The sequence below is a fragment of the Microcebus murinus genome, chromosome 23, assembly GCF_040939455.1.
Source record: "Microcebus murinus isolate Inina chromosome 23, M.murinus_Inina_mat1.0, whole genome shotgun sequence".
Classification (NCBI taxonomy): domain Eukaryota; kingdom Metazoa; phylum Chordata; class Mammalia; order Primates; family Cheirogaleidae; genus Microcebus; species Microcebus murinus.
In genome coordinates this window covers 31362612-31376599 of record NC_134126.1, presented here as the reverse complement: position 1 = coordinate 31376599, position 13988 = coordinate 31362612, and the positions used below count along the sequence as shown (strand labels likewise).

General features: G+C 41.2%; 1 protein-coding gene across 4 annotated transcripts in view; it reads left to right on the top strand.

Moving 5' to 3' along the window:
* The first annotated feature begins 984 nt into the window (after positions 1-984).
* The window catches only part of IPO9 (importin 9), a 42610-nt gene continuing 29606 nt past the window's right edge, over positions 985-13988 (top strand). The window contains exon 1 of one of the 4 annotated variants that reach the window (XM_075996966.1): positions 985-1681. In XM_075996966.1, the coding sequence (XP_075853081.1) occupies positions 1519-1681 (163 nt within the window). In that variant the 5' untranslated portion in view covers positions 985-1518. Of the gene's footprint in view, positions 1682-6150; positions 6257-13988 lie in introns of those variants that run through there. The other 3 variants (XM_012744427.3, XM_012744426.3, XM_020284365.2) reach the window with 3 other exon arrangements.

Below are 13988 nucleotides of genomic sequence, written 5' to 3'. Positions count from 1 at the left end.
TTCTAAGGCACTAAACCTGAACAGCTTACTAAGAATTACCTCTTCCTCTTCGCTCTTGTGTTTATGAATGTTAGAGTGTCTCTATACCTTAGGCCATTTCCTACAACCAGCCCGTCAGCCACACCAAACTGCTCTTGCTCCTCCACTCCTTAAATATGCAGCTATAACTTCTCTGGGAAAAAACTCACGTGTTCTCAGCTAATAGGATTCGTTCTCAAATAGGCACATGCAGTCACTCTGGAGGAAATACCCTTTCACACGCAGGTGCTCTCCCCTGCCCATCCAGTTCCCAATTTTGAGGTGGGACTCATCTAGGCTGCAAAACCAAGGCCTTTCTCAGGTGACCACCCCACACTGCTTAGTTCACTTCAGTTTCTTTTCCCCCCATCTTTGGATTCCAGAGGCTAAGAGATGAAGAGATTCACTTGAGCCAACTTTTTTCAGTGTTTGGGGGGAAAAAAAGAAATTAGTTTAAAATAGGTGCTATTTCTGGGCAAGGCATGGTGGCTCATGCCTGTAATCCCAGAACCTTGAGAGGCCCAGGAGGGAGGATCGATTGAGGCCAGGAGTTTGAGACCAGCCTCGGCAACATGGTGAGATCCTATCTCTACAAAAATTTTTTTTGAGATCAGCCCGGTGGAGTGGCACATGCCTGCAGTCCCAGCTACTCAGGAGGCTGAAGGGGGGGATCACTTAAGCTTAGGAGTTCGAGATTGCTACAAGCTGTGATCGCGCCATGGCACTTCAGCCTGGGCAATAGAGTGAGACCCTGTCTCTTTTAAAAAAACTATTTCTGACCAGACTTACATCCATAAAGCCATCAATATCCATTCCCATCCCATCTGCTCTCTCCTAACAGTGTCTTATACCTGAAAGATCCAAGGAGCTAAAGTCATATATAACAGCCTTTATTCCAAGAGAGATTGCAAACTCACTGCAACTTTGGGAAAGCCCCCTAACCTCTCTGGAGCTCAGTTTTCACATACATCCAAAGTGATCCTTGCCGGCAGGGCGCGGTGGCTCACGCCTGTAATCCTAACACTCTGGGAGGCCGAGGCAGGAGGATCATTTGAGCTCAGGAGTTCGAGACCAGCCTGAGCAAGAGCGAGACCCCTGTCTCTACTAAAAATAAAAAAATTAGCAGGGCATGGTGGTGCGCGCCTGTAGTTCCAGCTACTCGGGAGGCTGAGGGAGGAGGATCGCTTGAGCCCAGGAGTTGGAGGTTGCAATGAGTAATGATGACGTCACTGCACTCCAGCCTGGGTGACGGAACAAGACCTTATCTCAAAAAATAAAAAAAATAAAAAAGAAAGACAAAGTGATCTTTGCCGAGAAAAGTGCAGTTTTCGTTCAGGCGGCAGGTGGCGCTGTCTCTGGAGGCTTACACGCATTCCCCGCCCTCCGCGCGCTCCCGCCCGCCGCTGTGCGCAGGCGCGGCTTCGTGGATTGGCCGCGCGCGGGCGCCGTCATTCGGTGGCGGGTCCCGGCCGCGGGGCTGGCGGGCTGAGGGGAGAAAAGATGGCGGCGGCGGCGGCGGCTGGTGCGGCCTCCGGGCTGCCGGGTCCGGTGGCGCAAGGACTGAAGGAAGCATTGGTGGATACGCTCACCGGGATCCTGTCCCCCGTGCAGGAGGTGCGGGCGGCTGCCGAGGAGCAGATTAAGGTGCTGGAGGTGACGGAGGGTGAGTGAGGCGGGACCGTCACGAGGGCGGCTCAGCGGCACAGCCCGCTGGCCGCAGCCCTGGACCGCCAGGGGACGCGGGCAGCCCGCGGAGACGCGGGCGCCGAAGAGAGCAGTGGGAGAGCGAGAGGCTGATGTCGCCGGGGGCTGCCAGAGTCCCGGGAGGGGAGGCGCGCCGGGAGGAGAGGGTCGGGAGAGGCGGAGCCTCGGGGCGCGGGGAGGGTGGAGACCTGAGGGCAGAGATGGAGCCCGGGCTCTGCGGGGGACGGAGACCGGCTGGCCCCGGGGCCGCTGGAGGAGCGCGCTCGGGAGACGCCGTTTGAGTTTGGGAGCGGGGTCTTCCGGTGTTCCCTTGACCAGCTCGCTTGCACCCGGGCGAGAGCAGGGGGAGCCGAGAGCAGAAGTGGTGGAGCGGAGGCTGGGGCCTCGGGAAGGCGGCTCTCACAGCTTGGGTGCCGTCAGACAAGTTTCTGCCTCTGAGTTGTGAGCACGGCTGGTGGCTTGTACTCTGCGAGTTCTCCCAGAAATCAGGTTAAATACGTATGCACCTGCTTCCCCTTTAGCTGCCCGTGCTCACCGTTTATTTCCAGAATAATTTGTGCTAATTAAATAACAGTGCATTTCTATTTAGGGGAACTGACCATCCCTTGCTTTTTGATTCTTTGTCCTCATCATCTTACTGTGTGCTTTAAAGGGATGGGGAAGAAAATAAACTATTGGTTTGAGTTTTTTTTTTTTTTTTTTTGTCACTTTCTAGCTGAGTGAGCCTTTCACCGTGCCCAATATAGTCAGTCACTCTACAAAGAACAATTTAATCCTGAAACTAAAGGCGGGATCTTCTTGGTCTTTATGTAAGAAATATATCTGGTCTGAGCCTCATTACTGGAACTCCAAATCCTCAGAATCCCCCAGCTCAGCAGAATATTTCCACCATTACTTAAGGACCTCTTCAGTAAGGGAAGTTGTCCATGGTCTGAGCAGTCACACACAAAACCTTGAGTTAACGCTCCGATTTATTTTTGTTGAAAAGGATTTTTTAAAATCTCCTTTAAATTTAGTTTTATTTTCTCCCACAGTATAAAAGAGCAGTTGAAAACAAATTTCGTTCTATTGGAAATATGTTGCGATTTGGGATCTTACAGGTTAAAGACTGTTTTGAAGGCCCAGTTGTAATTGTCATTGTTTTATAAAATATCAGACCCTACAAGAGGAGGAACCACTGGATAAGAGAAAGTTGCTTGAGAACCATGCATAAACTAGTTTTTATAGGCTCCTGGGTAAAATTCCTTTATTCATGTTAATGTCTCTGTCTCCCTTGGCTATGAGGAGGAGTGACACAGCAAAGGAACCTCATCACATTCAAGTTGCTGTTTGAATAAAGTTGCGTGTCTGATGCACATCGATCCTAGTTAAACCTTCCCTGGATGAAACACAGTGTTCCTGGTTCCTCCCGTGTGTGTCTGGCACCTTTTCTATGAAACGGGAACCTTCAGCCATGTTTAAACTGTCCAGCAATGGCTCCACTTTAGCTCTGATATCTTCAACTCTTGCCAAATGCCATGGTCTCATCTAGGCAAAGGCAGTTATAAACTTCTTGGGGTTTTTTTGTTTGTTTGTTTGTTTGTTTTTAGCTCTGGTCTTTCACTTTCTTAATGTTTGAAGGTCTTGCGTGAAATTTTAAATTTCAGAAGTACAGAATTTTGATCCAGGCCACTGATGAGAAATAGATGGACTCCCCTTCATTCCCTGTGGCCCCATAATTTACTGGTAGTGTGCTGTCATGCATAGTGTGAGAAGTATGTAAAGGCATTGTGATACAGTGGCCTGATATTGGTGGTCTAGTAGTAAGGCGTATGACTCAGGTTTAAGATGTGGCTACAGGGTTGGATCAAGTCCCTAGAGTTGAGTGCATGCAGTGCTTCGGACCCTTTGGAGGCTATTTGTGTCTTTAAAATAGTGTGGCTCCTTGTTTATCCCCAAAACTATAGAGATTCAACCCCTTCTGTACCTATTTTTAGGTGTAGGATGATGATCCATTCCTCAGCTATAGTATCCTCTCCTTTCCTCCTTTTGTGACCTTTAACAAGTTGTCTTTGCCATTGGATCCATTGGGAAGAATATTTCCCATTTTATAGGCTGTCTGCATCTCTCAGGTGTTTTCTGAACATGGTCTAATAGTTTCTCTCTACCAGCTGTAGCCCTTCTTTACATAGAAGCATAGCACCTGGCTTCCCAGCCAGGGTTTAGCCAACTGTCTGGCCTGATGAAACTGGCAGGGCATTGTTCTTGCTCATTAGAAGGCCCTGCAGGCCAAGGTAAGGAGCCATTCTTGCAAATAAATTAACAAATTACTTTCTACTCCTTTGGAGTTACTTCACATTTTAGTTTTATCCTAGTAGAAGGAACCTTGCTTTCTGGTTCTAGGAAACAATCTTCTTTAAAATTTGAAGTTAGTGAGCAATCTAGGAGTTGGTATCTATTATTATTTGGTTTTGGTAATCTTTTGATCCTTTTTTGGCCACCCAAGATCAGGTGACAACCAGATCTAGTCCCTCTGTCCTCTCAAATAACCACAGTGTCTTTGTGAGCCATTTATTATTGCTTCACATAGAAGACTGGTCCCACCTGGTCCTTAAGATTAACTGGTCTGTTTCCTTTGCCAAAAAATGTGTGTTGCCAAGTAATGACTCCTAGTCTTGAATATTAAGTGGAAGAACCTCTAATTTATGGGAAAAGGACACAGGTCAGTTGTCAACTTCCTGTTAAAAAAAAAAAAGACAAACGAGAGGTTGACATGATGTGACCAAACTGTACCATAGATGGGATTTTAAGAAGCAATTATCTTAGAAAATGGATCTAGTGCCTAAAGTACATCCTAATTATTTAGTATGCCAACTGATATTTTCTGAAAAGTAACTTGCCTGTAATTAATTACCACATTTTGTAGATTGGGCACCCATTCTCTTAAGTCAAGGAAGTGTGTATGTGAGATGTCCACCAGAATTACACAGTGTGTCAATCTGAAAAGGATCAAGATAGGCTGCTTCATCAGCTTGGTGTCCTGGAATAATTATCTTGAGCCCCTATGTTTGCCTTTTTCCCTAGTCAGTCACTTGGAATGGGGGGGGGGCCAGCAAACCTCAGAATATGTAAAGCCTATTTAACAGGGCTAATTGGAGAAGGAAATGGTGCCAGTAACCACCTTCTTCAGACAGCACTCGCTCTCATCCTGAATTGAGAAGAACGTTGCTTGAAAGTTTGGAAGTTCCCGTGCCACACAGTACTTAGCAAGTAATTGTTAGCTTTTCATTTTTCTTAGGAGGAAAGAGATTTTGAGTCTGATCAACAGGGTTTGCAGGAATTTCATTTTACCTAAATAGGGTAAAAGTAAAGCTTTTTGATTTGTTAGAGCATTCTTCTAATTCAATTTTATTTAATAGGCAGTGTCATATCAAGCATTTTATAAAAATGTTAATAGTAATTAAAAAGACTGGAGAGGGCCGGGCATCGTGGCTCACGCCTGTAATCCTAGCACTCTGGGAGGCTGAGGCTGGCGGATTGCTTGAGGTCAGGAGTTCAAAACCAGCCTGAGTAAGAGCGAGACCCCCGTCTCTACTATAAATAGAAATAAAATAATTGGCCAACTAATATATATATAGAAAAAATTAGCCGGGTGTGGTGGCACATGCCTGTAGTCCCAGCTACTTGGGACGCTAAGGCAGGAAGATTGCTTGAGCCCAGGAGTCTGAGGTTGCTGTGAGCTAGGCTGATGCCACGGCACTCACTCTAGCCTGGGCAACAAAGCAAGACTCTGTCTCAAAAAAAAAAAAAAAAAAAAAAAGACTGGAGAGGTTGTGAACAGCCAAAGATCTCTTACATCAAAGTCTAATATTCTCTATTCAGCTTCATCAACTCTTTTTTTTTTTTTTGTCTGACTTATAGTAAGATCTTGATCATCTTCTGAGAATGTCAGCTCTTTATTTTTGGTGTATTTATGCTTTACTTTTTTATATCTTAAGAATGAAGTTCTTTCCTTCATTTTTTTCTACATTTCTCTAAGAATAAGTGTCACCCAAATGGTAGAATGAGTTGCTTCCATTCAAGATCTTTAATTCTCCAGGCCAGCATAGCACAGACTTTCTTATATAACTAGATATAGACCCTAGATCATGTTCTTCTTTTAGTTATGTCTTTTTTGTCTATTAGAAATGAAGACATTTCCCCCATCATTTGGCCTTGTTTTGTTCCCAGCAGACATGTTATAGAGAATACATTTTTCTTTCCTTCTACCACGATTATGTTGAACTGGGGAGGGGGGAATTATTTCTCCCTCGCCTTTCCTGGCATTCAGATGCTTCCGAGATACCTGTGTTGATTTCCCCATCTTAGATGCCTAGAGAGATGATCCTGCTGGCTGGAAGTTTGCTTTCTGGTTCTCATGGGCACTTTTCTGGCTCTTTTGCAGTATAGCGTAAACACTGTCCACCTGAGAAGGGCGCCCCTCAAGGATCCAGACGCACTCCTGGGCATGTGGCGGGCACTGAGCCGAGCGGAAGGCGGCCACGCTCGGAAAAAGGCCAGTGGTGGAGTTTTCTTTTTCCTTTCAAAGCTGTGGTTTTGTGGTGTTTACCAACCCCCATAAGAAGTAGGGGGCTTCTCCAGAGTTCTACTTGAAGCTGTGCCCTTCTCCAAACAATCTCTGTTCACAGTTCTTCCCAGTAGTTAGTTAACTGTCAAAGCATTGCCAAGTCTTATGTCTCTCTGGTGTAGTAGATCCTTCAGACTAGTAGCATGTATTTCTTCTTCTTCTTTTTTTGTTTTTTTGGTTTTTGAGAAAGGGCCTTGCTCTGTTGCCCTGGCTAGATTGTAGTGGGGTCATCAGAACTCACTACAAGCCCCTGTGCTCAAGTGATCCTTCTGCCTTAGCCTCCCAAGTAGCTTTGGGCTATAGGTGTGTTCCATTACGCCTGGCTAATAATTTTTTTCTTCATTGTAGAGATAGGATCTTGCTATTGCCCAGGCTGGTTTTGACTCCTGGCCTTAAGCAGTCCTCCTACCTCAGCCTCCCAAAGTGCTAGGATTACAGGCATGAGCCACCGAGCCCAGCCCTGTATTTCTTAACAGATTCTTTATTCTCTATGCTTTCTTTTGGATTTTCCCTTCTAAGCCAAGTTGTAGGTCGGTAATGTTTTTTGCCAGGCAGGGTGAAAGGAGAGAAAGAGGAGAAAGGATAATAAGAGAGGGGAGCAAAAGACTAAAAGTCTAGATTAGAGAATGAAAGAGAGCTAAGGATTTCTTAAAAAGGAAGTCAGAGGTTACCATTTTAGATTGGAGTAAAGGTATTATATAATCAAGAACCTAGAGTCAGGTAAAAACCCAGATTAACAGAATCATTCTAACCTTATTTCTCCTTGAGAAAAGGAACTAGAGAAATTAAAATTTCCTAACAAAATAGCTTTAGAAAGCTAACTTCATATAACCCTCTTGGCAGTGTTCCCCTTTGGCTTAACCTCGTAGATTGAATCTTAGTTTAATCCTAAATGGTCCTTCCCAAGCAAAAGAAAATAAAGTGGTTATGTATGTTTGTATGTCTTGTATTTTCCCTGCCTTTATCATCCAAAGGAAAGCTATTACTTCTAATATTTTCTGTAGAAATTATGTTAAAGACACAAATTAGTGAAATTAGAAATCCCTCAACAGGTGCACATACAACACACACACACTAACATATACAAAATTACATTTTTCTTTTACAGATATACTTAGTTGTATTTCAATAAATATTATACAGTCTCTGTTAAGTGAAAATCTGTAAATAGGGTTTTAACTATTTAACAGAAATCACCAATGGATAGGAGCAACTGTTTTGATCAGATTTAAAACAAGGCAGAGAACTTTAGGGGTGTTTTCTGGCTTTTCCTTCTTTGCATTAATTTTATAACACAGAGTTTACCATCAATACCATACCAAGCACCATCACTCATTGGAAATAATTCTTCATGTAGCTTTTAAGTAAAGTTAAGTTTTGTAGGTGTGACACTTCTTTATGGTGATTGATATCCCTGTATTTATAATGGGTAGGTGGTCCAGGCAGAATAAATTTGGTTAAATAAGATAATAGTTTATATTTTCCCTCTTACGTCTCCCTATAACCTAATGCAAATGAGTTCTTTGAATTTTTGAGGTTTCTAAACCAGAGTTTATCATGTGGTCATCATTTTTGAAACATGGGGCCTGTAGAGAAGAAAATCTATTCTGTTCATCCATTTTATTTTAAAATTTGTCTTTAGTTAGCAGTAATGATATTCTGTGAAGATTTTCTTTCCCATCAAGGCCTTTCAAGCCTTACATGTTACTCAAACTTTCAGTCTGCTCTTTCATATGTGAAGGAAATAAACTTTTAGAGGAAATCCTTCTTAAAATACTTGTAGTTATAGATCCTCTGGCCAACTTAGGTTTCTGGCCCCCGCATGGGTCTTAACCTTCTGGTGATCTCTTCTTTTCATCACCCCTCACAATCTCAGTGATGTGTGATACAGGGTGTAGTGGAGGTTGGGGTGTGGTCTTCGATAGGTTATCAGACACAATTTATGATTGTATTAAAGTAAAGAGCTCCCACCTATCGTGACCATCACCAGAATGCTACTGGTCTTCGATAGGTTACCAGACACAGTTTATGATTGTGTTAAAGTAAAGAGCTCCTACCTATCGTGACCATCACCAGAATGCTACCTTCTCCTGGCACAGATGTGGGAAAAATATATTCGTGCTAAGCTTTTCTCTGAAGAGCATAGACTTGAAATTCACTGGTTGATGAGAAAAAACCATATTGGGACACTGTGTAAAGTTTGCCTGGTCTTCGTGCTTAATGACTCTTCTGATGGGTACCAGTGTGGACTAATGGGAAATGCATGGTTCCTTTTCCCTTCTGTGAGCCTCAGTATTACCCTCCATCTGTCAGAGTATTAGTGCTTTCATTGAAAGAACACTTGTTCAGATTTGTTTAAGCTTTATACTCTCGGCTCAAGTTTCAAACCCTTCTCAGAAAGTCTCATTTTATTCCTCAGTATCTTTTTCACACTGTATGATTAAAGATTTTGATTTTGTTTTGGTTTGTCCCTGTAGTGATAATCCAAAGATTGTGCTTTTGCCAGGAACAGTAAACACCCACATCATGGTAGCCCATCCAAAAAGTATTTCAATAGTGCCTTAAAAGAAAATACTTTGTCCCAATTAATTTGCGAAAATACCTGTAGGTCGTTCTGAAGGAAGTCATATAAGGCACACCAGAATTGGTTCATTGTGTCCAGGGAGGCCAAGCCTGGATGAACAGAGACATTCTAAGTGGACTTGAGGCCATACGGTAGCATCATCCATGAACACACTAAGTATCTGAACTCAAAGGAAGTGCGGATGCCCTTACTAATACTTTTTCTCCTTTCTCTTTCTTTAAATGAATTTCATGTGCATTTTGGAGTGCTTTTTTTTCCCATTAAACTTTAACACTGGTATCCAAGAGATCTTCCTAAACTATTAATGTATATGACTCATCTATGTTTTAGAATCAGTTCTGAAAATTGACTCCTGTGTCTTTGAGTTGTAGACATCTATTGTTTCTTTTTTATAAATGGATTTTATAGACTTAACCCAGAGTCTGAACTAGCCAAATTAATCCTAGGAATTAGAATGGACTGCAATATCTGTAGGGGTAATTCTACAGGTTTTGAGTATTTGCCTGTGATTTAATCATTTAATAAATGTTTCAGAGTGTGGCTTCTTTTGCAGTAGTTGTACCAAAAATCCCCTTTCCTTAAGGCAGTGATAGATGCCATAGGAATATATCAAAAACTGCAGCTTAAAACAAGGGCATAGTAACAGTGAGTTAAGAATCTAAGAATTCAGTAAAATAGCAGGACATAAAATACAAAAATCAATAACTTTCATATATACAAACAATAAAGAGTTAGAAGATGTAACAGTTTTAAAAATACTAAAATCATTTACAGTAGCAACAAAAAAGATTAATTACTTAGGAATAAAGTTAACAGGAAATGTGTAAGACCCTATTTGAGGAAACTTTAAACACTCCTAAAAGACTTAAAATTAGACAAGTTGATTCAAAAGTTCATATAGAAATACAAGCTTGGAAGAATAGCTTCAAAAACACTGAAAAAGGAAAACTATGAGGGGGACTAGTTCTACCAGATATTTAAACGTTTTGTAAAGCCTCTATAATTAAAACAAGCAATGTGGCACTGCACACAAATAGAAAAATAGAACTGTGGAATAGAATAGCAAGTCCAGAAATAGACACAAATTTTTACAGAAATTTAGTGTAGATAAAGGTTTTTATCTCAAATCACTAGCAGTGACCGGGTACAGTGGCTTGTGCCTGCAATCCTAACACTCTGGGAGGCCTAGGCAGGAGGATCGCTTGGGGTCAGGAGTTTAAGACCAGCCTGAGCAAGAGTGAAACCCCATCTCTACCAAAAATAGAAAAAATTAGCTGGGTGTGGTGGCAGGCATGTGTAGTCCCAGCTGCTCAGGAGGCTGAGGTAGGAGGATCACTGGAGCCCAGGAGTTTGAGGTTGCAGTGAGGCGTGATGACGCCACTGCACTCTAGCCGGGGTGAAAGAATGAGACTGTCTCGGAAAAAAAAAATCACTAGGGTAAAGATGGACTTTTAAATAAAGTGTGCTAGGACAACTGTATAGCCATTTGGAATTAGAAACATATACCAGGTTTTTTAAAATAAGCTCCAAATTGATTAGGAATCTAAATGTAAAAAATGAAACCATACAAGTACTAGAAGAAAATGTGGATGAATTTCTCTTTAACCTTGACATAGGGAAAGGCAGTCTATCTAACTATGATTCAAAATCCAGAGTCAGTAAAAGAAAAGCTTAATAAATTTGACTACACAAAATTTTTTTTACAATTTACATGGCAAAAAAAACCAACAACCATAAAATGTAAAAAGATAACGGAGGCATCACAGTGGCTCACACCTGTAATCCTAGCACTCTAGGCCAAGGTGGGAGGATCATTTGAACTCAGGAGTTCAAGACCAGCCTAAGCAAAAGTGAGACCCCATCTCTTCTAAAAATAGAAGAAGAAAAAAATAGCTGAACGTGGTGGTATACACCTGTGGTCTCAGCTATTTGGCATGCTGAGGCAGGAGGAGCACTGGAGCCCAGTTTAAGATTGCACAGTATTGACTTCTAAGAAGTGTCTAAAAGAAAAAAAAAAGATTGCACAGTGAGCTATGATATACACACACACATAACTTAAAAGTTGAGGAGCAAAAGACCAAAACTGCATTCAGCCATACAAAAATGAAAAATGTTTAAACTTATTTGTGATTAGAGAAATACCAACTAAAACAACATTGAATTATCATTTCTCACCTGCCAGACTGACAGAAATTTTTTTAAACACGATAATACATTCTGTTGGCAAGACGCATACATTACTGATGGGAGCACAAATTGGTATGATCCTGGAGGAAAATTTGACCATACCCAACAGCACTACGTATGCACTTAGCTCTTGACCCACAATCCTACTTCTCAGAATCTACCCTAAAGACATACCTTCAACAATGTGAAAATACATTTGCACAATGTTATCTACTGCAACATAGTTTACAAAAGCAAGATATTGAAAGAAATCTAACTGCCCATACATAGCAGAGTGAATAAATAAAATGTGGTGCGTATACATAATGATACATTATTATACAGCTGTAAAAAAGAACAAGGAATCTCTGTGAACTGAATTGGTAATCTCAGGATATAATGTTAACTGAAAACAAAATGCAAAAGATTATGATATACTACTTATATAAACAAGAAGTGATATAAGAAAATGCACATGTATCTGTTCATTTGTGCAAAAGAAATACAGGAAAGAAAAGGAGAAACTTGTTGGTTACCCACGTACATGGAGTAGTTATGGAAGAGATAGGAAGGAGGAAGTAATGAAAACAAAGTTAATAGGGATGAGGAAGAAGCAACACTTCTTAGACTATTCCTTTTTGTATAGCTTTGACTCAGAATCATAGTAATGTTTCACATCCCTAGTAACAAATTAATTAAAATAAAACAATGTGGGAAAGAACTCAAAATGGATTACAAATAGTAACAAATTAACCTAATTGTATCACAAATTAATAACATGACTATTAGGTGATGAGGAAGAAAATAACTAACCTAAGTAACTTTATAAAGTAATATTTATAAATAGTAAATACTTTGTAAAATAGTATTATAGTATTTAGTAAAATAGTATTTTTTTTTTTTTTTTTGAGACAGAGTCTCGCTTTGTTGCCTAGGCTAGAGTGAGTGCCCTGGCGTTAGCCTAGCTCACAGCAACCTCAAACTCCTGGGCTCAAGTGATCCTCCTGCCTCAGCCTCCCAAGTAGCTGGGACTACAGGCATGTACCACCATGCCCGGCTAATTTTTTCTATATATATTAGTTGGCCAATTAATTTCTTTCTATTTATAGTAGAGACAGGGTGTCGCTCTTGCTCAGGCTGGTTTCGAACTCCTGACCTCGAGCAATCCGCCTGCCTCGGCCTCCCAGAGAGCTAGGATTACAGGCGTGAGCCACCGAGCCCGGCCAGTAAAATAGTATTTGACTGCATACTATAGGCTAAAGACAAAAAGAACTATACACACAAAAATTGTACTTCAGTTAATCTGTCTTTCACAAGGATATGGGTTAATAGTTTTATACATTCTTTATATTTTAAGATTGAACAAAATTTTTTGTAGATAACAAGAGCTAGGTTTATCCCTGTCAAGAGAAGTTACAAATAAGGAAAGGGAGAAGAGTAGAATGAACCTGAGGTGCTGGATTGTCATCTGTGGTATCAGTGGGATGGATGGATGGATGGATGGATGGATGGATGGATGGATGGATGGATGGATGGATGGATGGATAGGTGGGTGGATGGATGGGTGGGTGGATGGGTGGGTGGGTGGGTGGGTGGGTGGATGATGGGTGGGTGGGTGGATGGATGGATGGATGGATGATGGATGGGTGGGTGGATGGATGGATGGATGGATGGATGGATGGATGGATGGATGGATGGGTAGATAGGTGTACTATATCTCCTAGCTCTGTTTTCTGTGAGAGCCTAGGAATACTGATACCCCAGCAGCAATGAGAATACCTAGTGCCTAGATTTTGTTCTTTAAATATTATTCTCCACTAAAAAAAAATCAGGGTTCTTTGGAGGAGAAGTTGATTCCAGGGCTTGGGCAGAGAAAATGCAAGATAAGCCCAGAACATCTCATGATACCAGAAAATAAGGAAGTGTTCAATGAAGAAGAGGATATATAGAAGTACACAGGAGCAAACCAGAAGGAGTTCCAATGGCCAGAGCTGGAATAGTTTGAGCAATAAAATAAGTAATAATAAATTGAATTAAAACCCATCAAATAAATACTTATGGGTCCATACAGGTGTAAATAAATAATTAAATAAGTAAGAATTCCAAATAATAAGAGAACAAAGGAAATACAAAATCACCATCAGGCAAATGACACAGTAATAATTGTTACAGGCAGGACGCATTGACAGGTGGATGCTAATATCAATGGGTGAGAGTTTGAAAAGAAACAGGATAGCATAATCTCAAAGTCTTTCTCCCAAGATATTTATCAATTATAAAGGGAAAAACAATACAGTGGAGAAATCTAGCAACCCCAACTTTGCCACATGATCAAGGTTAACGTTACCAGTAATAAAACTTATCAGCATTATGTACTCCCTGATTTGATATACTGAAAAAAACACAGTATCACGTTCTTGCCAAAAATGCATAACCTCCTCTAATCATGAGGAGACTTCAGTCAAACCCAAATTGTAACACATTCTACAAAATTACTGACCAGTATTCATCAAAAGTGTTCTGGTCATAAAAGACACATTGGAGGAAACTAAGGAGACATGACAACCAAATACATACAATGCGGGATCCTCAGATCCTGAAACAAAAAGGGCAATAAGGAAAAACAACTGGTGAATTTCTTATCAAGTCTAGTGAGTTAATAATATTGTACCCATGTTGATTTCCTGATTTTTGATCACTGAACCATGGTTAGGCAAGAGAAACATGAGTGAAGGATATCCATGAACTCCGTACTGTCGAGCTTTTCTGTAAATCTAAAAATTATTTCCAAAATACCATTTTTAAAAACACAGACATAGATCATTTTCATTAGTTTTGTTTTATGGGATTTTTGTTTATTTGTTGAGAGTGTGTCTCTCTCTCTCTTTCTCTGTCGCCCAGTGCAGTGGT